Raw genomic sequence first — 23,738 nt, forward strand, 5'->3', positions numbered from 1 at the left:
ACCCGACCTGGCCTCTTCTGTGCTCCATTGTGCGTTCCACGCCGGCGCGCTGACATCATTGGACGTCCTCCGGGCTGTACTGCGCAGGCTCAGAACTACTGAGCCTGCGCAGTACAGCCCGGAGGACGTCCGATGACGTCAGCGCGCCGGCGTGGAACGCACAATGGAGTGCAGAAGAGGCCCGACCTGGCCGCCGGCCTGGCCAGGTTGGCCACCGGGAGCCTGCGGAGCGGCGCTAGGGCACCTCCTGCCTGCCACGGGTTGGAGGAAGCCCCAGGTAAGTGGATGTGGATTTTTATTTATTTTTTTAGCGTCTCTGAACCTTCCCTTTAAGACTCACATTTTAGTTACAAAGCCTACGTTAAATCAGGCATGTAACGTTTGTCAAATGTGCAGGCAATTTGTAAAACTGCATTCAGCGGGAATGCAAAAAGCACTGCTGGGCTCAACCCAGTTCTCCAGGTTTGGCTACAGAAAAAGCAAACCAATATCTCCAGTTGCACTTACAGGAATGGTGGTAACTGGAGGCTGAACCTGTGGGATTGGATACTGTGTTGGCACTGGTGGTATAGGTGCTGGAATGGTGGGCACAACAGAAGGAATTGTAGGAACAGCGGTGGCCAGTGGAGGTGGAACCACATAAGGAACAGGTTGCACAGGTTGCTGAGGCGGTACTGGTGGTACTACAGTGAAACCAGCCTGGAAACCATTTACTGGGTAGTAGGGCTGCACTGGCACTGCACCAACTGATGGTGGCTGTGTGTAACCTAGAGAAAAAAGTAAAAATAAATCATTTCAAAAATTGAAGAAATAAAAATTTGTTTCAAAATGAACACCAGGATGTGTAAAATTATATACGGTATATATATTTATATTTGTTTATTTTTCCTTGTTCAAAAAAAAAAAAAATCTGTAGCACATTTTAAATGCATGCTTTTCCTTGCCTCTAAACAGCTTAAGCTGGCCACTAACGGTCCAATTTCTAGCGAAAAATCGCTCGAGCGATCAGAAATTCTGATCGGATTGGTTGTACATAATTTCCATTGGTGGACACAATAGATTATGAACGAGTGAAAAAAAAAAAATGTCGCCCGAATGAATTTTCGTCGAACGAAAATTTGGATTTTCTTGGTGGTCGTGATAGATAGGAATCAAAGATTGGTTAGTTGATGGTGTAGTGAACGATTTTTCGTCCGATCAGAATTTGATCGCTCGAACGATTTTTTGCTCGAAATTGGACAGTTAGTGGCCACCTTTAGCGATGCCACAAAAACAGCCTAATTTACCCTCCCCAACCCATTCAAAGAAACTTGGTGCTCTATGTTAAAAACTCTTCGAACAGGGTTCTTATCAATGCGTCATTTATCTTTGTATTACTAATTCTGGACCTTATTTAAAGTGGACCTGAACTCAGAACTCCTCTCTGCTCTAAAAGATAAACAGCATAATAACCTTTAAACAAAAAAACATTTCTATGCTACAGCTGATACAAATCCTAAAATAAATCTACACAGTTTCTACTTCCTGATTCATGGAAGCAGACTTATTGTTTACAGCCTGTGCTTTCAAATGGGCTTATCTGCTATAGGCAGTCATATGACAAGGGAGGGATCAAATTACAACTAGTGATTAGACACAAATGAGAGGGAATTACACAGACTAAACTCATTAAAAGTCATGCATTTCTGTTTTTCTTGTGTCCTGAGCAAGAGTTCAGGTCTACTTTAAAGACACACAAATGTTATCAGTGTGCACAGGATCGATAAGGGATGCAGACAGACCCTTTACAGGAAGCGATTGCCACGCCAGTTACTTTATACTCACACAAAGCACCGCATACCAGATTTTACTCAACATATTTGGGGTTACATGGCTGTATCTTAAAACAGGCCTAAAACTAATGATGCAAGTATTGCAATGCATTATTGATACGGCCTCTCTTTGCAGTGGTGGGCAAAATTGGCAAGTAGAGCATAGGATTTGCCCGAAATCCAAGCTACATACAATTTCTATTAAATCGGCATGCAAGCTGAAATTATTAGCATCTAATTGACCATCTCTAGCAAGCAGTGTAAAAAGTAAAGGGTCTCTTAAAGAACAGGGATATGGGGTGGGGAGAGAATGGGTGTGGGGGGGTGTCGGTAGGGGGGGCAAACCGGGAGGAAGTGTTTGTAATCACGTGACGGCGCATTGGATCGCATCGTAGGAGGAGCCGAGGGACGAGCGAAGAAGACGTCAGACGGGTAAGCTTGACCCCCCCTTACTGGGTGAAATCCGGATAGTAACTATCCGGATCACCAGAAGACAAGTCTGAGTCAAGGAGTCAGAGTCATTTTGGGTACCTGGAGTCGGAGTTGGAGACTGTGAATTAAAAACTGAGGAGTCGGATGATTTTTGTACCGACTCCACAGATGTGGTAAAGAACACCTGAAGTGAGAGGGATATGGAGGCTGTCATATTTCCATCTAAGCAATACCAGGACCCTAGACCCTTAAAAAGCATGCAACAGATCAGGTGTTTGACATGTGTCAAATCTCTGCAAGCTTGTCTTTGTTGCGATTCAGACACTACTGCAGCCAAACATATCAGCAGGGCTACAGGGCAACTGGTAGTGTTTAAAAGGAAATAAATATGGCAGCTTCCATACACTTCTTGCTTCAGGTTTCCTTTAGGGTGCAAACACACCTTTGACTGATGTCACCCAATACCTCGGACAACATCGCTAGACTGGGCTCAACAGATGCAGAATAAGCTTTATAGCTGACAGCCTATCTACTGCTATTCAGGGGTAAGGGCGGAGGGATGTCGAAGTGACACATATGTGACATCATGCAGAGGGTGCGTCGTGCACAATGAAGGTGGCCGTCACTCAGCCAAATTGATCTGATGGGTGGATCATGTGCGGGGTGGCGTGCGGGGGCCACCATACACACGAATAATTATCCACTGAGGTGGTCATTTTTGGCCGCCTCAGACGACTTTGATCAATTAGTCTTAACAGATGCCAAGTCTGCTTACTTTGTGAAGGATAATCCCCATTGTGCACAACAGTTATTATAAACACCAAAGTAACCCACAATCTAAATGGTAGCCATAAAGTGGTCGATATTGCCAGCAGACAGATCATTATCTGATCAGAGAGATGATCTATCTGCTTGATTGCCTCCACACAGATTTCCAATTGAGTTCAATGTGGGGGTCTGGCTGCTATGCCAACATAGCTGCATTGACAGGAAGGCTTGGCCTGTTATTGGACGGGGCTTTTTCCTTAAAAGTGTAACTGTTGGGTATAAAATCAAAAATAAATTATTTTTATTTGGCAGACGAGTAATAAGGATGCTAACCAGGCAATCCAAAAGTTAAAAATCACTTCGTTTTCTTATCCATAAAACATTCCCCAGTTTCCATGGCTCTTATTTGGTACATCTGCCGCAAAAAGGAAGTTGCAGGGCATGTTGGGTTGTCTTTTTTTGCTGCTTTACTTTCGGTGGGTACACACATCAGATAAAAGTCTTTGGAAAATGAAAGATCACAGACCAATTTTACCCCCTTTCATGTAGTATGAGAGCCATAATCTACACAGTCTATTCTATTGAGCATTCAGTTGATATTGGAAGACAATGCACTTTCTATTGCAGAGCTGGGTGGGAGTGCCTGAAGACTGGGAGGAGGGCAGGCAATGTATACACAATCAGGCAGAAGAGAGTAAGGGAGGAAATTACATCAGGATTGGCTTCAAAATAGACACAGTTAAGATGGAGAATCCTAAGAAGGATTTTCTTTTTTTTTTTACTATAGAAAAATCACAAACATCAAAACATGGGCAGTACACTTACCATAGTTACATTGTATTGCACAGGGCGACTTTTTCTCAGAAGAATGGAGCTGCTGACTTTAGGAAAAAGTCGCCCTGTGTAATACAATGTAACTATGGAAAGATGGATATCATTTTAAAGCTCTCTTTCTCCTCTTTCGGACGACCCCTAAATCGTCGCCCTACGCCTTTTAGTTTTCACTATTTTCGCCATCAAAATCACAGCCGCGGCAATTTCAATTGCGAAAATAGCGAAAACTAAAAGGCATAGGGCGGCGATTTATATATCATTGGAAAGAGGAGAAAGAGAGCTTTAAAATGATATGCATCTTTCCATAGTTTCTTCACTGCTCGAAGTCCCTTTAAGCACCAAGGCATTTTCCAGTGATCGGTGCTGCGTGGGCTCTCTAGCCCACAGCACCGATCAGGAATGTGGCAGGGCGATCAGACTCCCCCCCCCCCTCTTTTCCCCACTAGGGGGATGTCCTGCTGGGGGGTCCCGATTGCCACCGGCTATTACAGATTTGCGGGGGGGCTCCTCAAAGCCTCCCTCCGCAGTGTTTTCTGCCCTCTCCGCAGTTCCCTCCCTCTCCCTCTTACCCATAGCTGCGCAGGACGGATATCCGTCCTGCGCCTCTTAGGATAGGCTTTAGCCTATCAGATGCCGGCGATCCCTGGCCAATCAGTGGCCGGGGATCGCCGATCTCCTTAACGGCGCTGCTGCGCAGCAGCACCGTATGATGTAAACAGCGGGGATTTCTTCCCCGCGTGTTTACATTATGTGTGCGAGCCGCGATCGGCGGCTCGCACACTGTTCACGGAGACACCCTCCGTGAGCTGGCATGGAAAGGCCGCTCGTACCTGCCGACGCCTATCGGCGTTAGGCGGTCATTAAGTGGTTAAAGCAAATGTACTCTTTTCTTCCTACAATGGTTTGTCAGGTGGAAGAGATCAAGTTAAAGAAAAACTGAACTGAGAGAAATAAGGCTGACATATTTGTTTCCTTTTAAACAGCACCAGTTGTTTAATCAGGCCAGCTTTGGCTGCAGTAGTGTCTGAATCACACAAATGAAACAAGCAAGCGGCTAATCCAATCAGATACATCTGATTTACAAGCTTGTTCAGAGTGTATGGCCAAAAAGTATTAGAAGCAGACGATCAGCAGGACTGCTAGGTAACTGAAGGTTACCTAGCAGGACTGCTAGGTTAAACTGAAATAAATGTCAGTCTCCATATTCTTCTTACTACAGCTTTCCTAAGCGCTTTGTGATTTTAAAAGCTCTTGCTAATGTTGTCCTATGTGTGTTCTCACTGGAGTAATGTGATTTTGTAAAAATCCCCCATAGCAATGCATTACCAAGAGCTTTTCAAAATCACAAGTGCTTAAAGTGTACCAGAGACGGGGAAAAAAGGTTTTATACATACCTGGGGCTTCCTCATGGGCACAGATTGCTCCCACGCCGCCATTCTCCACTGCCGGGTCCCGTAACTTCCTCCAGTCTGTGCAAGAGAAGTGCGCCCTCTACTCATCTCACCACCGGAGAGCTACACAGAGTGCGCACTACCTCTTGAGCAGACTGGCCGTGACTGGAGGAAGTTATGGGACCCGTTACTGGAGCTGCAGGCAGCAGAGGACGGCGGTGTGGCAGCGATCCGTGCGCATAGGGATGGAGGAAGCACCAGGTATGGATAAAAAAAAAATGTTTTCCAGTCTCTCGTTTCCTTTAAAAAGCTCTTGTAGTGTGAACAAGCCCTTAGCGTCCCCTTTAATGAAGCAGGAAATCCATGTTCCTATTAACAGCCATACTAATGTATGAGGATCTCATTATGTTTTGCATTATCTCTTACACACTTTTCAGTGTCCAACAGATAATGCAAAACATATTGAGGATTTTATTCTGCTGCATTACATACATCAGTAAAGCGGTAGCATAATGCCAGAATTCTTGCTTTTTTGTTCTTTTAATTATAAATACACCAATACTTCCAAACTACCTTTTCAGTTTGTGTCTATGTGGTCCATCAAGGTGCACAGAAACTACTCTAAGGGCTCGTTTCCACTATAGCGAATCCGCATGCGGGCACTGCATGCGGATTCGCATACTCAATGTTAGTGGATGGGGCTGTTTCCACGTGTGCGGCGGCGGCGTTTTTCGGTGCGGGAAAAATCTGCACGACAGGGTCGTCAGATTTCGCGTGCGGCAGGAATGCGGGCGAATCGCCGCTAATGCATTCAATAGGGAAAATCGCATGCGGCTTTGTCATGCGGATTTCCCCGCGATTTCGCATGAAAGGCAATGGAACTTTACACAGGCAGTGACATGGTTAAATTCGCCTGGCTCCTTGCCATGCGAAATCGCATGCAAAATCGCGGGTAAATCCGCATGGGGAAACGCAGCCGCATGCGATTTCTTCAGCGGTGGAATCCAGGTGATTCCGCACCGCTACAGTGGAAACGAGCCCTAAGGGTTAATGCAAGCAAAATTTATTTTTCATCTGGTCAGTGTTGTAACACACCTGGTTAGCTCTAGGATAAACTAGGAAACAGGTCATATTTATGTATTTTAATGGTCTATGGTGCTTTTGCAGAAGATGCAGGAAATCCCTGTTGACAGGATAGCAGATTTCACAAGACACAGCAAGTTAAGACCAGCAGAATCTCTATTAATAGAATAGAGTGGGGAACAAGTCCAAAACATGCCAAGGGCTTGACATGCCACAGCCTATACATGTGCAGGCCTGATGTCAGGCTTAGGTTACTGAAAGCAACAGACTAGGATTACACAAGAAGGTGACTGACACATACCAGGAAGAACAGCTGTAGTACTGATCTGATTCACGAACCTGGCATACTCGGCGTGTACCTGAGAAAACATTCAAAGTTTAAGGAAAAAAATATAAATTACTCCTACATAAGCCAATAAGAATTGCGGCTTGAGTCAACAAGCGTACAAAATGTGGTATGAAATGTAACCCCTGACACAACCTATCTACAAGACGCAGCCCCCCTGGCAGGTATATCTAACAGGAAATTGTATGGTGTGCATCTTGTATCAGTGATACATTTCTGATTGATTTTGAAAAAGGCAAGTCAAGTGGGTGGGGGTTGTGGGAGCAGTGGTAAATTGAAGGGCACTACATCCATCATTACCTGATTGGGCTTCAGTCGATCTGCATAAAACTTGCTGCGCTAGAAATTCCACAAAAATACGGATCTTCATGCTAGAGCAAGGATTTAACCTTGACAGTGTCCTTTAGAATGGCCGATTTACAGGTTTGCGCGAGCAGGGTCTGCCTCTGTCTCCTAGCCTGAAGTCACAGCTTGGACCGAAAACACTCAAACCAGCAGCTAAAATCCATGCTCTCGATTTGCTCCCCAAAAAAATTTGAAACTACTGATGGTGCTTAACTATACAGTAAAACCCATCCACAAAAGACTTGATTCATATTTCTACAAATTTGCAAAGCCAGTTCAACACCCAATGGGGCACCGGGGAAAAGGTAACCTGGGGGCCCCTCAACAAACTCAGCTCCCAGGACCGTCAAGCTAGCTGTCGCCTCCCGATGTACCCCCTTAACTCTGACGTGCTCCCTGGGGCCCCTGCACTATAACAACATTGGTATCTCACCTGTCCTGGCGGCAGCACGCTGCTCCAGTCTTCTTTCTGCCGTCTGCCTATTGCAATTCGGCACAAGTTGCGTGCTGACACGTGCCCATCACAAGGGGCAGGCAGCGAGATTTGAAGACCAAGAAGCATGAAACCGCACCGGTCGGCGGAACATGTGAGATACCAATACTGTTATAGTGCAGTGGCCCCAGGGAGCACGTCAGAGTAAAGGGGGAGGTCGGGGGTCTGGCAGTGCAGGGGTGCAGAAGTGTTAGTTGTGAGGTACATGAAGTAGTCACTGGTACACAAAACAAGTAGAGGAATGATCCCATCTACAGCCCAATACATTTTAGTGAAGCTCATCATGACTGCCCATAATCTGATAGACTACCTTCAAATTTGTAAAATAAAATTCAGTTTTTGGTTAAACAAAAACCCAAAAAAAACACACACACCAACCATTTCATTAGGTGCCAGCCATGTATTTTCAGAATGGTGTGGAAGCTTAAACTACATTGCTTTTAAAGTATAAAATCTGTATTTGAGTACAAACTTCCTAAAATAGCCACATTCCTTGGATGAGTCGTTTCATAAACTCATTCCCCACACCTCAACAAATCCAGGGATTGTCACAGCAAGCTTGCCTTTGACACAACTATATTTTAAAAACACTTTAGAACAGTGGCTAAATGTTTGCCATTCATTCTTGAAATGTATCTTAACTAACATGGTTGCTTTTAATTAACAAAAAGAAATACCGGTAGTCACAGAGGCCTGGTGCACCCCAGCGGAGTTTTTCTGAGCGTGTTGAGTTTTTGAAACCTCCTGCTAATGTTATCCTATGTGTCTGTGCACACTGGAGCGATGAGGTTTTGTAAAAAAACCCAAAAAAAACCCCATAGCATTACATTGGGAAGAGCTTTTAAAACCTCTAGCGTTAGGGGAGCTTTTCTGGTGTCTCAGCCCAGAGTGTACAAAGAGTGTATGGTGGTGCAGTCAGCCATCAGAATTCCTCTTTTCTTGGGCTTCTCTCTTTCCACCCAATCAATATAGGAGGGCAGTATCAGCAGAGACTCACTTCATAGACTCTGCTTTCTTCACCCTCCAAGAACTCACATACAACACTACTGATTCAGTCCCCAGTAAAATAACCTATGGTCAGTACATACCACTGAGATGGATCCACAAATGGCAACTTGTCTAAGTTTTGGGCAATGAGACCACTCACATACAATTGCTTTCACTGAATTATAAACTACCAGAAGTGACATGTTTTGGACTAGTCCATCTCTTCATAGGGGATGCTCATGAATTTAGTTATTTTCAAAAGCACTTAGTGAATGGCAGTTGCTCTGTCCAACTGCCAAAAAAAAAAAAAAAAAAAACCTGTAGCGAGCAAGGAAGCTGGCCAGCATCATTGTTTAAATCCTTTTTAGGAAATATCTTTATAAAGAATAAAAGCCATGCTGAGAATCCCCTACGAAGAGATGGACTAGTCCAAAACCTGTTGCTTCTGTCAGATTTCTACTACCTACTGTAAGTGACAGTAACATAGGAGAAAAGTAATTTATGGTTCATTTTACTCTGGAAAAAAAACACTTATTTATATTTGCACATATTTTAAATTTTAATTCCATTTTAAATTTTTTTGCCATAGTGCCCCTTTAAGGCAGTGAGGTGTCAACTTTTGGGAAGCTACTATCTCCACACAAAGTCAGAGAGGTTCCTGGAGTGCACCAGAATATTTTCACCTTCTGGTTTCTAGCTGTATACTACTCATTCTGTTAGAAGGGTTAGCAGCTACACAAGAAAGCATAGAGATGCTCAAACCGCTTTGAGATCAGGATTTTAAAGGGGAAAATCGGTGCTGATGGGAGTAGTCAATTTACATACAAGCAATTATTAACGCGCTGCACCCAAAACAAGCTGGAACTCTAATACCGATAAAAAAACAACCAGGGTACAAAAATGTATTCGGTTACAAAAAAAAAAAAAAAAAAAAAAGTATATCGGAGGATTGCAATTCTGTACTAGACCCTTTTACAAGCATTAAGGTTCCCTTTGTAGAAAGGGCCCCTACTCTACCTATACCAGTCCAGTGTTCTCCCCAGGCTCCTTTAGGCCGGATCCACACCATAAATGCTTTTGTGAGTGCTTTTGTTTGACTAGCGCTTGTTAAAGAAACTGATCCCATTCACTTTCATTAAAATCACATAAAAATCGCTGCAATTGCATCCGCGAAAAAACATACGCGAGCGTGGCGATTTTTACAGAGATTTTAATAAAAGTAAATGGGAGTTTTATTTACAAGCGCTCAGAAAGCGCTAATCAAACACAAGCGCTCACAAAAAGCGCTTATAGTGTGGATCCAGCCTTAGCCGGATGCTCCACCCTGCTGTCATTGGCTCGCCTCCTCATCCTCCTCCTATGCTTTAAGCAGAGTTGCGCTGGTCCTACAGTTGCGTCCCACTTGGCTACTTTTTCATGCAACCCTGCTAGAAACAAAATTCTGGGGAGAACACTGCAGTCAGCAAGCAAACATTTCATAGTCATGAACCAGGGATTAACGCTGAGACATTCCCAGGTTCTACAGCTATAGGGAACACATGCATGCACATAAATCAGTCTCACATCTGCATGGAGCGGCAAACTGTGTACACCATAAAATAGTTGTTTTTATCAATACTAGAGGCTCTAGCTTGCAGTGACTGTTGTGCGCAGAGGGTTAATGTTTGTATGTAAAAATTGACCACTCTCCTCAGCTTTCCCCTCTAAAATCCTGGTCCCAACACAGGATGACCATAGCTATCCTTTCTTGTATGCATTTTTAGCAGCCATTGTGGTCTGGCTGCAGGCTGTAGCTCTCTTGCCCCAGTGCCAGAAAAGCCCATTTATTTTCTTCTCATGATCAGTGTCATCAGGACGAGAGACCAGGGATGCTCTCACGAGTAATAATGAGTGCTTAAGCACTCAATGAGCTTTAATTAGCTCAGGTGTGCAGCAGGGAGTGAAGGGGTTATTCACCCATAAGTGTGCGTTCTCCCTGCGCTCCAAATAGCTTGCACGCGTCCGATTGGTCGCGTTGCAAGCCTCACTGCTCGCACTTCCTCCAAGTCGGAAGGCTTGCAACGCGACCAATAGGACACGTGCAAGCTATTTGGAGCGCAGCGAGGACACGCACTTATGGGTAAATAACCCCTTTACTCCCTGCCGCACACCAGAGCTAATTAAAGCTCATTTAAATCACGAATTTGAGTGCTAAAGCACTTATTACTCGTGAGAGCATCCCTGACAGAGACATCCTCTAAGAAACCTAGAGGATATTGACACAGGAATACCAGGACCAGGAGGAACAGAATACAGTGCAGATGGGAGATAAGGATTTAAATAAGAAATAAATAAATAAATGTTTTTGATTTTGTACCCAGTTTTTGAAATCCGTACAAAAAAAAAAAAAAATGTCATATGCAAGGCTTCCTCTAAACTGTGGGCATTCCAAAAAAAATGAAAATACTCTTACTTTGGGACTACCGTTGCAGCTATTCTACACAGATACAGTAAACTTTATGTGGAGCCCATGACTTAACCTGATCACCAAGAATCACTCCAAAATATGCTAAATAAACTTTAACGAAAGCATTAATGTTCCTTTAAAAAAAACCAAAAAAAAAAAAAACTAACAAGATAGCTTCCATATACGTTAAAAAAAAAAAAAAAAAAAAAAAAGGGCACAGGCGAACTGCAACAACCTACCAAACAAAACGAGGAAGCAAACAGTAGTGCTAGACTACGAGAAACAGGTACAAGAATTTTAGCTTGTTCCTTTGTTTTTAGCATAGTCTTTGCATATATTTATGTCTTTAGTCTTATTTTGTCAAGACTTCCGCTGGTTAAGGGGAAAAAAAAATTCTTGGTTAGGAAAGTTCTGAATATTATGTTGAGTGCAGGATGGGCCATCAAAGAATAACAAAATGCCCAAGCTGAATATGGAGACTTGTGTAAAACTATATAATGGGGAAAAATGGACATTGTTCTTGGATTTAAAAAACAAAACAAAACCTTGATAAATCCATAAAAACTTTGTAAAATAATTTTCCCCCACAGTCCTGTGTAATTACAGCTCCTAGGCTACAGCGCTGACACTTACCGTCTGTAAGAGATTCTCACACAGTTTCTTGGCAGCTGCCAATCCTTCAGGTTTTGGGTGACTGTCGAGAAACAGAATGTTAGCCATTACGGTTTTAACCAAAATAGAGACTTTGGGAATTGTTGCAATAGTTGTCCCAATAGAAAAAAAAAAAAAAAAAAAACACACCTGGTTCAGCCCAACTGTTTGTAATATATGAGAAGGGAGGGGGGTCTGAGAAGACGGATTTTATTTATCCACGGATATGCCAGAAATGGTAATTTTTCAAAGATTCCAAAGTATTAATGCCATGATTTTCCTGTGTTCTTGCTCACCTAGGTATATCAGGTTTTCTATTCCTTCAACTATTTCAGCTCGTGGGTATTTTTCACTTTATGCATCAGAGCAATTCTCACCTCCCATTCATTCGCCAATAACTTTATCACTAATTATCACAATGAATTGATCTACATCTTGTTTTGTTTTTTCCGCCAATTAGGCTTTCTTTAGGTGGTACATTTTGCTAAGAATAATTTTTTTCTAAATGCATTTTAACAGAATTATTAAGAAAAAACATGTAAAAAAAAAACAATTGTAAAAAAAAAAAAAATTCTCAGTTTTCGGCCATTATAGCTTTAAAATAATACATGCTACCATAATGTTCGTAATACACTCTCTTCACATGCATATTAAAAAAGTTCAGACCCTTAGGTAACTGGGTTTTTTTTATTTTTTTTGTGTCATTAAAATTTTTATTTGGGTAATTTTTGGTGTGGGAGGTAAACAGTTAATTTTAAGGCTACTTGCACACCAAGACGTTGCGTTAGGTGCCACGTTAAGGTCGCATAACGTGCACCTAACACAACGTATGGTGCTGCAAGATAGGACGGTAGAGTGAGCCGCGTTAGGTCCCTATAAGGTCTCCCAGAGTGGCGCTGATTGGCCGGCGGGACCACGTGATGCGGAGCGAGACACTCCGCATCACGTGGTCCCGCCGGCCAATCAGCTGCCGCCAGTGCAGTGAATATTAAGTAGCCATATGCGCGGCTACTGTAGCTGGCTCTCCCCGCCTCCTCTCTGCCCCCCACTGAGCATGTGCAAACAGTCTTACGCGGCTATAGCCGCTCTAACGCCGCAGCATGCTGCACTTTCGGGAGAACGTGCAGCGTTACATGTAACGCAACGTGGGCTGTGTGAACAGCCCACTTGTGTTACATTGCTGTGCGTTGGGGGAGCGTTACAGGCGCACTAACGTCCCTGTGTGTAAGCAGCCTAAATGTAATAAAGTGGGTTTATTTTATTAAAAAAAAAAAAAAAAAAAAAATTTATGTATATGTAGTTTTACTATTTGGCCACAGTGTTTTTTTTTTTTTTTTTTTTTTTTTTACCCTGGAAGCTTAATGCTTGCTATATGGAGGACGGGAAACTTTTTCTTTTTTACTCTGCGAAACACTGCGGTCTCTGATATGAAGCCGTCTGTTTTTCTGCCGGGGACTTATATCAATGAAGGGGAACTATGATCTCCTTCATTGTTCTCCGGGCTAACGGGGCAGCAGGGGCGCGCGCACGATCGCGCAACAGCACAGCAGCACAATCACGGCCAGGCGACAGGAATGGTTAATGCATGATACGTAGAAGAAAAGGTCAGTGGTAATGTGTGCACCCCTTGACATAGCTACAGTATAAGTATACATGTATCATCAAGAGCTATGGTGTAATGAGATGCAAACAATTCTGATTTGCCTGGACATTTCTTGTAAACTGTGTGCAGCTTGGGACTGGGCTAATCCAATGCACTTCATGCTGGGTATGCAGATCTTACCCAAGGAGAGGGAAGGTTTTGGGTCCGATAGATCAGTGTTCCCCAACTCTGTCCTCAAGGCCCAACACCAGTACATGTTTTGCAGGAAACCACAAACATGCACAGTAGTAGGAGGTAATTAGTGTCTTAGTAGAGCTAATTAACTACCTCTGTGGATTTCTTCAAAAACGTACTGTTGGTGGGCCTCGAGGACAGGGTTGGGGAACACTGCAGAACCTTTCTCACCTTCTCTTGGTCCCGTTTTTTCCTGAGCTGGCCCCCCGTTAATCTCCTACTGGGCCCGAGTACTCCCGAAGCTCCCCCGCAGCAGCAGAGAGCAGTCTCCGACCCACCAGTTGTAGACTAACTGTGAGCCAGCATAGGAACGACGGGACCAGAAGAGGAACCCAGAGCCTTTCTCTTTTTTTTTTTTTTTTTTACTTCAGTCTTATTTTAAACCTTCAAGTGGAGTCTAAAATGTGCATGCACAAACACTGTTGCCCACAGAGATTAGGACTAGATCTCATGGGCGACAATTTGGAGTCCACTGCTGTACAGAAGTGTCGCTACCATCCTGTTATGGAGAGGGGAGAAGGCATGTGCAGCCTCAAACCTCCTCGATTGGAGCATTCGTCGCATGTAAGTTGCAATTTTTACAAGCTGTGCATGGTAGCACGATTGAGAGCCTGCACATGCAGATTTCGGAGGGGACAGCTGCTAAATAGATCAGACTGGAACAGGAGCGAGGGACCAGAAGAACTACAGGGGGCTAGAAGAAGCAAGGTCTAGGCATGTTAAACTGGGCACCTACGTTACACTTTAGGGTTCCTTTAAGTATCAGATGGCATCAGGAGAAAAAAAAAAAAACACCCTTCCCAAGGAGTAGCAGACAAAATAGCCTACCTGATATAGATGTACATAGGTTCGAAGGCTTCTCGGCCGGAGGCAGGCTCAATGCAACCAGATCCCTTTCCTCTGAGGAACACCTTGGCTCCGGTCTCTGACTGTATATGCTGGAGGTAAGTGCATCCAGGCCCTTCCACTTTCTCCTTCACATTGAATGTTGTTATGGCATGTTCCAAACCCACAAACAGCTTGTCCTGTACGTAGTGCATCTGTGGGGGAGACCTAACCAGCTGACACAAACAGCATATACAAGGGATGATGAGATAATGAGTTTTTCAGAAAGAGACCACTATGAAAAAAAATACACAAAATAAACAGAACTAGACATGATAAATCTAACTGATAAATAATAAATATAACAGAGCACCAAGTGGAGTTTATTTGCCCACTTCCTTGATTCCTCCCCTAATAATGGACCAGAAGAAACACTTTATAAACCCTACATGACCCTAACTGCTGCTTTAGGCTTTATGGACTAGCAGGCTTCCTTTCACAGTTTCCTACAAGATGCATTTCATGGTGCCTACACTAAAGATATCAGTTAACACCCAACTTCTGGTGGCAAAGACTACCACAAGATTTGCCTTGGCTATGGTAAGCAGGTCTTACCTACTAAATCAATCCTAGGATATGGAAGGCACAAACTAGGAAAATAGAATATAAGTGGCGAACATTGGTAGAAAAGCCTATATTGGCAACACACTTTAAAGCACCAAAACATGTTTAATGCTGCAATAGTGGGCCACCAAGTTGCACTGATATATGAGAAAGCTGGCAAGACCTATAAAACATTCTTTGGTGCGTTGAATAAAGCATTTTGCCAATACAGGCTTTTTTTTTGCAATTAATGTGAAGAGGGCATGTACTGCTATATCAAAATTTCCCATTTATTTCCCCTAAATATTTCTAGCAGGCATCTACAAAATCCTAGAAACAGTCATACTGGATAAAAGCAGGGCTTGGCATAGATAACCTTTTTTCTGGAACCAAAGAGAAGATACGGGTGAAATGTTCTTTTCTAGCCTTTGCAATGGTTGCCTATGTGCTAACCTTTCCCATTGTAGAAATCCTACACTTAAGGTGCGTACACACATGCGACTATAGTCGTTTGAAACGATCGTTCCCCAATCATTTCAAACGACGATCGTTTAAAAAAAAGCAGCCAACGACCATTAAGTCTAACGACGGACGAGCTAGATTGTTAAAAAGTAACGATCTAGCTTGGCGGATTTTTTCCAATGACGATAGTTTGCAAAAGTAATACATCGTTGGAAACGGTCATTCGTACTATGCTTGACATGCGCATTTCGCTTTTTCTCCATGGATCTTTTTATTTTTATGCGCAAGCGCAATATTTGTTTTACGTGATGTAACGTACGCTCTAACGGTCAGATCGTTACACACCTTTAAAAGCTAACTTAGGTCGTTCTTTCCTCAATTAAAAGTTTTTTGTATGTGTGTACGTAGCTTTAGTGGTTCTTATCTTTGAGGTCTCTGGAGAAAGAAACAAACACCTGCTAAATAGTCAGGATAACATGAAGACTATTGCAGTGAAAGCCATTTCCAAGTTTGCCTCACCTTCACTAACAGGATCTGTGTGCATCTTAATATTAGTAAATGGGAGGAGTCAGTGCAAGCCTGCTGGAAACAACAACCTGCAGAGATTTACTATCCCAGCTATTCAGTACTGCACCAGTTATTGTTGGTCAGCAAAAATCAGATCAAAACTACAACATTTAGTACACAAAATCTGCTTACCATTGCAAAAAAAAAAAAAAAAAAAAAAAAAAAAAGCAGGAAACCCCTTGCTGTTTAGTAGAGAATTACCATTTCTCACCTGGATGCTGAGAGGCTCAGGGAGAATTTCCACTGCAGCTGAATCACAGTGCTATCCTGTGTGCATATTCGGAGGCTCTATCGCAGCCTATTGAAATCAATAAGCTGCATCTAAATAGTGTACAGGGAAAAAAAAAAAAATGCTCCCTGCTGCACTTGTATGCACAATGCATACGAATCCCAATAACAGTTTAGGGCCCATTTCTACTAGTGTGGTGCAATTTCTTTGCAGAAAACGCATAAACAAATTTGCATGTGGATGCGAATTTGCATGTGTTTCGTGTATCTTTGTATGTATGCGATTTAACTATCAGTGCCTGTGTGCTTTTACACGAAAATGTATTCGAATTCGCATGAAAATTTGCTTAGCAAAAACACATGCAAATTCCCTATTACATTAAATGCAAATTGCACACTAGCCTTGCGGTGTGCGAATTCTGATGGCTCTGCTGTGCATCAGAATTTCCTGCACAGTAAAACACTCAGTTTTCCTGACAAGTGGAAACAGGCCCATCGACTATGCGAATCTGCATGCAGAAAAAAACACATGCAGATTCGCTGTAGTGTAGTGCCTTTCTGTTGCAATTTGCATCAGCATGGGTGCTGCATCAGTTTCCAAAACCCCAGAGGAACCAAGTCCAAAGAAGGCTTATTAGCAGAAGCTTACTGTTTATACATCTCTAAGTTAGCCAATAAATGGTATCATCCTAATTAAAAACTCCTTGTGAAAACCTCAGTGGAAACCCAGCCTAATTCTCAACACACCATACAATCTTGGTTGTTCAATCTTACCACTTTCATGTAGTATAAGAGCTTATCCAATCAATCATTCAAGGTATTTTCAATTTGTTGGCCCTCATACTACATAGATTTGGTAAATCTGTACAACCAAGATTGTATGGTGTGTGTTGAGCTAAAAGAGGACATAAACCTAAGGCGACTGAAAAGTTATTCGTACCAGTGGCTTTGCCTCCATTGTCTTGCAGTAGCCCCCATTCCCAGCAGCAATCTGAGCAAAAGGGTGCATGCTCTGTAGATTTCCAAAGTGCCCATGCCCTAGACTCTTGTAGCCGGGAATGCTGTGCACAGGCATTAGGAAGTACTATACACAATCAAACTGGGCCTACAGAATAGACAGTTTGCACCCACTTCAACTCTGCCAAGTCACAGCTATGATAGGGGTTTACAAATGGGGAAGTTTATCTGGCATTTAAAGAAGCCCCGGGTATGAATAACTTAAAATATACACCAGGTGACCCCAATTATTAACCATTCCTGGACTGGATGGCTCTGGCCCTTTAAAGACCAGAGGCCTCTTTTCCCCATTGATTGGCCCACAGCAATCACGGGTCAGGAGCCAAGATGTGGAAACTCTGCTGTCAGCACGGTGGCAGAGTGAATGGGGGCAGCGATGCAAAAGGAGAGAGCGACGAGATCGCATGGCGTGTAGATTGAAATTTATGCCTTGGCAGGAATAAGCGCCACAAACAAGGCATAGATTTCTACCAATAAGGTCCAAAGGAAACCTAACCCTTATAAAAAAACATTTCAACATACACACAGTCCCCTACTTACAAACAGGTTCCGTGAGATTGTAACTTGAATCAGGTGTTATACATAGGGAAATGTGCAGCATGTAGCAATGCATATTTTGTATTTTTGATTTTTTTGTATGTATAAAATAATATTGTAATTCGAGTGGTTTGTAAGTAGGGGACTGCCTGTATTCTGATCCTAGGCTCTATGTTCTCTATGCAACATATGCTGCTGATGCTAAGCAGCTTCATAACGACTACGTAACTTCAACATCTTGGTGCTTAACTCAGTATATGCTCCATACACAAGGTTTTAATACATGGTGCTGAACCAATACTCTGTTGCCCTCTAGACTCTTGAATCCAGACTTGGAACTTCAGCTCTGCTGCCCTCTATTCATCTTTTTAACATTTCCTGCAAAACCCAAGGCCTGCACCCTTTACAACATTTTAACATATACTGCTGATCTCCCAAATCTGTCCCCATGAGATATTTCAACATATGGTGCTGAACACAGAGATTGTCCCCATGCAATATTTCAAAATATGCTGCTGAAACCAGACGCAGTCCTTCAAGAACATAGCTGCTGAATCCAGGTTTAATTGCCTCTAAACACCACAAGTTCAACCCAGATGTGTAGGATGGCAACATCAGCCCTGGCAGACTCTGGTAGCTGGACTGCAAGTTTTCCACACATTTTATATAGGAGGGCAGTATCAGCAGAGACTCATAATATAGATTCTGCTTTCTTCACCCTCCGAAGTCAAAACAGTTAAGCCATTATTCAATAAAAAGTGTTAGCAAACGACCAACAGCCAGTAGTCTTCCTTTTGAATGATTACATTGAACTTCTAACATCTGATCAATGAAAGTGCGCACAATATTAAAAACTTTTACCGTTCGGTACAAGAGTATTAGTTTAACGTAGTACCCCCCCCCCCCCAAATTTTACTATAGTAGTCCTTTAATGCAAATAAAATGCTGGGATAATGATTTTTTCGGTAAACAAGATAATCCAGCAGAACACCACTGATTGCACACAGCTGCAGCACATGATAGTGTTGCAGACTTTGGGAGGAGTGTAGATAAGCCCAACTGCAATGTAACAAAAAGATCAGCTTTTCGTGCAGTGTTCTCCCCAGGCTCTTTTAGCCGGGTGCTCCACCCGGCTAGATTTGGTGACCACCCGGCTGTCATCTGCTCATCTCCTCACCTCCTCCTATGCTTTAAGCAGAGTTGCCCTGCATTTTCATCTCGACCCACCCGGCTACTTTTTCATGCCACCCGGCTAATATTTCATGCCACCCGGCTAGAAAAAAATTCTGGGGAGAACACTGTCGTGGATCACAAAACTTGCCTAAAACACAAAATACTACTTTAGAATTCCAACAGCACCCCAGATTCCTTCCTCTGCCACACTGTAGTCTATACTATGCTCTTTGCTTTCAGCATGGATCTGACAAGTTCTGGACTGTTTAGTAAGCAAGCTGTTCTCCGTACAGCAGCTGGGGCCAAAGTGCAAAAAAAGGCTCTTACGCTGCAGCTGGTTATAATCAATTATTACAACTCAGCAGTAGCAGCTATCAGTCACATCATGACAAAGTAGCCCTCAAAAGCCAATATTTGAAGAAAAATCATACCTTTAAAGCGGACCTGAACTCAAAAACTTCCTTTCTGCTCTAAAAGATAAAACAGCAGCATAACTTTTAAATAACCGTTTGTTACAGCTGATACAAATCCCGCAATCAATCTGCAGTGTGTACTTTCTACGTTCATGAAAGCAGACGTAGGATTAAAAATCATGTGTTTACAAATTAGCTGCTCTGCCGAGATTCCTGAGCTGCCACAACTGAGAGATCAAGTTACACTTGTGATTAGACACAGAGGAGGGGGAATTAGACAGGCTAAACTCTCTAAATACATACAGGGTGCATTTCTCTCCTATTTCCTTCTGTCATGTGCAAGTGTTCAGGTCCACTTTAAGAGAAACTTTTGCATTTAAGAACTAGGAAAACAATCTTGCCTTCTATAAGAATACCTACCCCTGATTGAAACGGAGGCTTGGGAGTAGGTGCCACTGGAGTCACAGGTGCTGGCTGGTGATACACAGTCACAGTGGCTCCATTGAAAGAAGGGCTGGAGCCTGTGGCAGCTTTTACCACCCCATTAGTAATAATTTCCTTGATTCGGTTCACAGCTCCTGTTCATGAACAAAAGACACCAACATAAGTTCCAATACATTTACCTTCCTTATGTCAGCCAGAGAATGATCACAGCACTACCAGCATTCAAAAGATAAAAATCACACACAAACACCATTGCTTAACCACCCTGGCGTTCTATTAAGATCGCCAGGGCGGCTGCATGAGGGTTTTTTTTAAATAAAAAAAAAAACTATTTCATGCAGCCAACTGAAAGTTGGCTGCATGAAAGCCCACTAGATGGCGCTCCAGGGGCGTTCTTCTGATCGCCTCCGGCGGCCAAAAGTAACACGGAAGGCCGCAATGAGCAGCCTTCCGTGTTTGGCTTCTCCTGTCGCCATGGCGACGAGCGGAGTGACGTCATGGACGTCAGCCGACGTCAGCCGCCTCCGATCCAGCCCTTAGCGCTGGCCGGAACTATTTGTTCCGGCTGCGCAGGGCTCAGGCGGCTGGGGGGACCCTCTTTTGCCGCTGCTCGCGGCGGCGATCGGGCAGCACACGCGGCTGGCAAAGTGCCGGCTGCGTGTGCTGCTCTTTATTTGATCAAAATCGGCCCAGCAGGGCCTGAGCGGCACCCTCTGGCGGTAATGGACGAGCTGAGCTCGTCCATACCGCTAAGGTGGTTAAAGTTACGGTACTGTGAAGCAAAGTAAAAAAAATAAAATAAAAAGGACAGGGAAGGCTCTGGATCCTTTAGAACCTTCTCGGTCTTCTTATTCCAGCATGTTGCAAGCCATCAGGGCTTAAAGCAGCAGGGTCAGCCATAATATGCCAGGAACACAAAACACATAAGATGATAACTATGGCCTCAATTCGCGGAGCATTATCAAACGTTTATCAAACACTTTATCAAACGTTTGATAATTTACCTAATGGGTAAAATCTCATTTTAAATTCACTAAGGTGTTATATATTTATCGAATGTTTTACCGATAAAACGTTCAACAAATATATAACACCTTAGTGAGATTTTACCCATGAGGTAAATCATCAAACATGTGATAAAGTGTTTGATAATGCTCCGTGAATTGAGGCCTATTTGTTCTACTTACATGACAGATGTATTGTACTGTCCACATTTTGATCTCAGTGAATTTTATATAGTAAAGAAAATTCTGTTCCTAGCATTTGCCATTTTGTTTGCCTCTGACTGAAGCCAATCCTGATGTAATTTCTTCACTTTTTTCCTCCTAGAATCTGCACTGTCATAGCTAGCTTGCTTTGTAAACACAAGAGAGCACAAAGGCCTGGTGCACACCAGAGGAGTTTTCTGAGCGTTTTGAGTTTTTAAATCTGCTGCTAATGTTATCCTATGTGTCTGTGCACACTGGAGCAATGAGGTTTTGTAAAAAACCCGCATAGCATTACATTGGGAAGAGCTTTTGAAACCTCTAGCGTCCAAACGCATCCTGACTAATGGGGAAGGTGCATCCATTACAGGAGAACTACATAACGCCCCTTCCCCATCTCTAGCGCTCTCGCTGGCTCTCCTCTGCCTGCTTCCAGCCTCTCCCCCACCCCCTGCATTCCAATCTCAGCTCTGTGCTCACAGAGGAAAACACAGGCATGCTTTGTGTGTGTGTGTGTGTGTGTGTGTTCTTTTTAACCGATACATTCAATCATCAATTTACTTACGATCAACAAGTTCCCGTGTTTGGCCTTGGATATGGAGATACAGAGGTCGATCTCTAAAGAAAGGGAATTAAAAAAAAAAAAACATCAAAAAACAGAACACAGATCCAAAATTGCCTTTAAAAGGGTTCTGAAACCTATTTCAGTAAAGCATTCACCCTAGGTTTAACCAGAAAAGATAGCAACCCCTTTATCTTAAAGTGAAAGCCATCCATTTATTAAAAGAATGCACAAACACGCAGCATTGGATTTTTAGTCTATGACAGTGTTAAGGCATTACAGGTGTGCTTTAAATAAGCCAGGCCAGTGAGGTAAAAGCATGCATAAGCAGAGAGAATACCATCAAGCAATGGCATGCAACATGCAGTAGCAGAAGAGACCACTGTGTCAGCCTTAATAGACAATTTGGATGTAAGCTGTATTAATCTGCAGCTGAGAAGAAAGTGTGCTAATGTACACAAAAGAAAACCATTGAACTGTTATAGCAAGCAATAACTATCACTCCACACATAACTTACCCTGGGCCCACTTTGACTTTCTCCTCAGGTGTCATATACCTCCCTCGAGTGGACACTGCTGCCCCACTAAGCCGACTGATCTGTAGGCAGAGCACCAATGTAAGATAAATGTAATGCTCCGCCAAAACGAACACAAAAACGGTCAACCTTTGTAACCTTCTGGAAGAAAGCACAAACCTCATCTTGGGTCTGACCCCTGGTTAGAAGATTCCGACAGGTCAGAGGCACATCATTAATCTCTACTTCAGCCACCACTAGATCATCCTTACTCTTAGCTGCTGCAGGAGCCTTGCCAGGTACTTGAACCTGCAAACAAACATCAGACAATTAAACATTCTACAAATACTGAGCGCAAAAGGTAAATATGCCATGAAGGAAACATAGTGCAGAACAGCACTACATACAGCTTGAATTGCTTCATAATTTAAAGCTCATCTCCCATGACAGATCTAAAAATATCTGAGAGTCTGCAGCTAAAATTCCAGTTCACATGACCAGAAGCACTGAGTACAGGGAGTCAGTTTTAAAGGACACCTGAAGTGAGAGGGAATTGAGGCTGCCATATTTATTTCCTTTGAAACAATACCAGTTGCCTGGCAGTCCTGCTGATCTCATTGGCTGCAGTAGTATATGAATCTCACACCTGGAAAAAAAACATGTGGCTTATCTGGTCAGACCTCAGTCAGAAATCTTATCTGCATGCTTGTTCAGGGCTAGTTCACACTTGTCGCTCGGAGCACCGCTAGCCCGCGATCGCGTTTGGCTCGCGACCTTAAAAAAGTCTTGAGGTGCTTGTGATTTCCGTTCAAAAGAACGAGAATCACAGCACAGTGGCCCCAAAACTCTGCATGCAGCGCATTTGCGATTAATCGAAATTGCAACCGCTGCAGTGTGAATGTATCCATAGGGATACATTGTAGCAGCGATTTGCTGATCGCCGGCGATCAAAGTGCAGAAGAATCGCCCCAATGTGAACCAGCCCTCAGAGTCTATAGTTGAAATTATTTGAGGCAGAAGATCAGCAGGACAGCCAGGCAATTTGCATTATTAAAAAAAAGTAAATAAATATGGCAGCCTCCATATCCCTCACTTCAGGTGTGCTTTAAAGGGAAGGTTCAGGTAGTGGGAAAACAAAATTAAAATCCATACCCACTTACCTGGGGCTTCCTCCAGCCCGTGGCAGGCAGGAGGTGCCCTCGCCGCCGCTCCACAGGCTCCCGGTTGGGTCCGGTGGCCGACCCGACAAGGCCCGCTGCCAGGTCGGGCTCTTCTGCGCTCCAACGACGGGCTCTTCTACGTTCTACGGGGCGTGCTGACGTCATCAGACGTCCTCCGTGCTGACTGCGCAGGCGCAAAACTACTGCGCCTGCGCAGTACAGCCTGGAGGACATCCGATGACGTCAGCGCGCAGGCGCAGATTGGAGCGCAGAAGAGCCCGACCTGGCAGCCGGCCTGGCCAGGTCGGCTACCGGAGACGACTGGGAGCCTCCGAAGTGGCGGCGAGGGCACCTCCTGCCTGCCACGGGCTGGAGGAAGCCCCAGGTAAGTGGATATGGATTTTTATTTTTTTTTCCCACTCCCTGAACCTTCTCTTTAAAGCGGACCCGAACTCAGAACATCCTCTCTGCTCTAAAAGATATGCAACAGCATAGTAACCTTTAAACATAAAACATTTCTTTGATACAGCTGATACAAATCCTAAAATAAACCTGCACTGTTTCTATGTCCTGATTCATGGAAGCAGATATATTGTTAACCTC

The 23,738-nt window shown here is 43.6% G+C and overlaps 1 protein-coding gene and 1 non-coding gene across 3 annotated transcripts in view; both read right to left on the bottom strand.

Annotated features, from left to right (window-relative positions):
- The window catches only part of KHDC4 (KH domain containing 4, pre-mRNA splicing factor), a 54,253-nt gene that overhangs the window by 20,821 nt on the left and 9,694 nt on the right, over positions 1-23,738 (bottom strand). For both annotated transcript variants that reach the window (XM_068253543.1, XM_068253542.1), the window contains exons 3-10: positions 22,156-22,284; positions 21,979-22,058; positions 21,464-21,516; positions 19,670-19,827; positions 14,253-14,485; positions 11,570-11,630; positions 6,621-6,678; positions 508-767 (exon numbers count right to left, since the gene is read on the bottom strand). In XM_068253543.1, the coding sequence (XP_068109644.1) occupies positions 508-767; positions 6,621-6,678; positions 11,570-11,630; positions 14,253-14,485; positions 19,670-19,827; positions 21,464-21,516; positions 21,979-22,058; positions 22,156-22,284 (1,032 nt within the window). The remainder of the gene's footprint in view (positions 1-507; positions 768-6,620; positions 6,679-11,569; positions 11,631-14,252; positions 14,486-19,669; positions 19,828-21,463; positions 21,517-21,978; positions 22,059-22,155; positions 22,285-23,738) is intronic.
- On the bottom strand, positions 8,401-8,531 carry LOC137533741 (small Cajal body-specific RNA 4). The gene has a single exon (XR_011024206.1). It is a non-coding gene; the product is annotated as a small Cajal body-specific RNA 4 (non-coding RNA).

The sequence above is a fragment of the Hyperolius riggenbachi genome, chromosome 9 (genome assembly GCF_040937935.1).
Source record: "Hyperolius riggenbachi isolate aHypRig1 chromosome 9, aHypRig1.pri, whole genome shotgun sequence".
Classification (NCBI taxonomy): Eukaryota; Metazoa; Chordata; class Amphibia; order Anura; family Hyperoliidae; genus Hyperolius; species Hyperolius riggenbachi.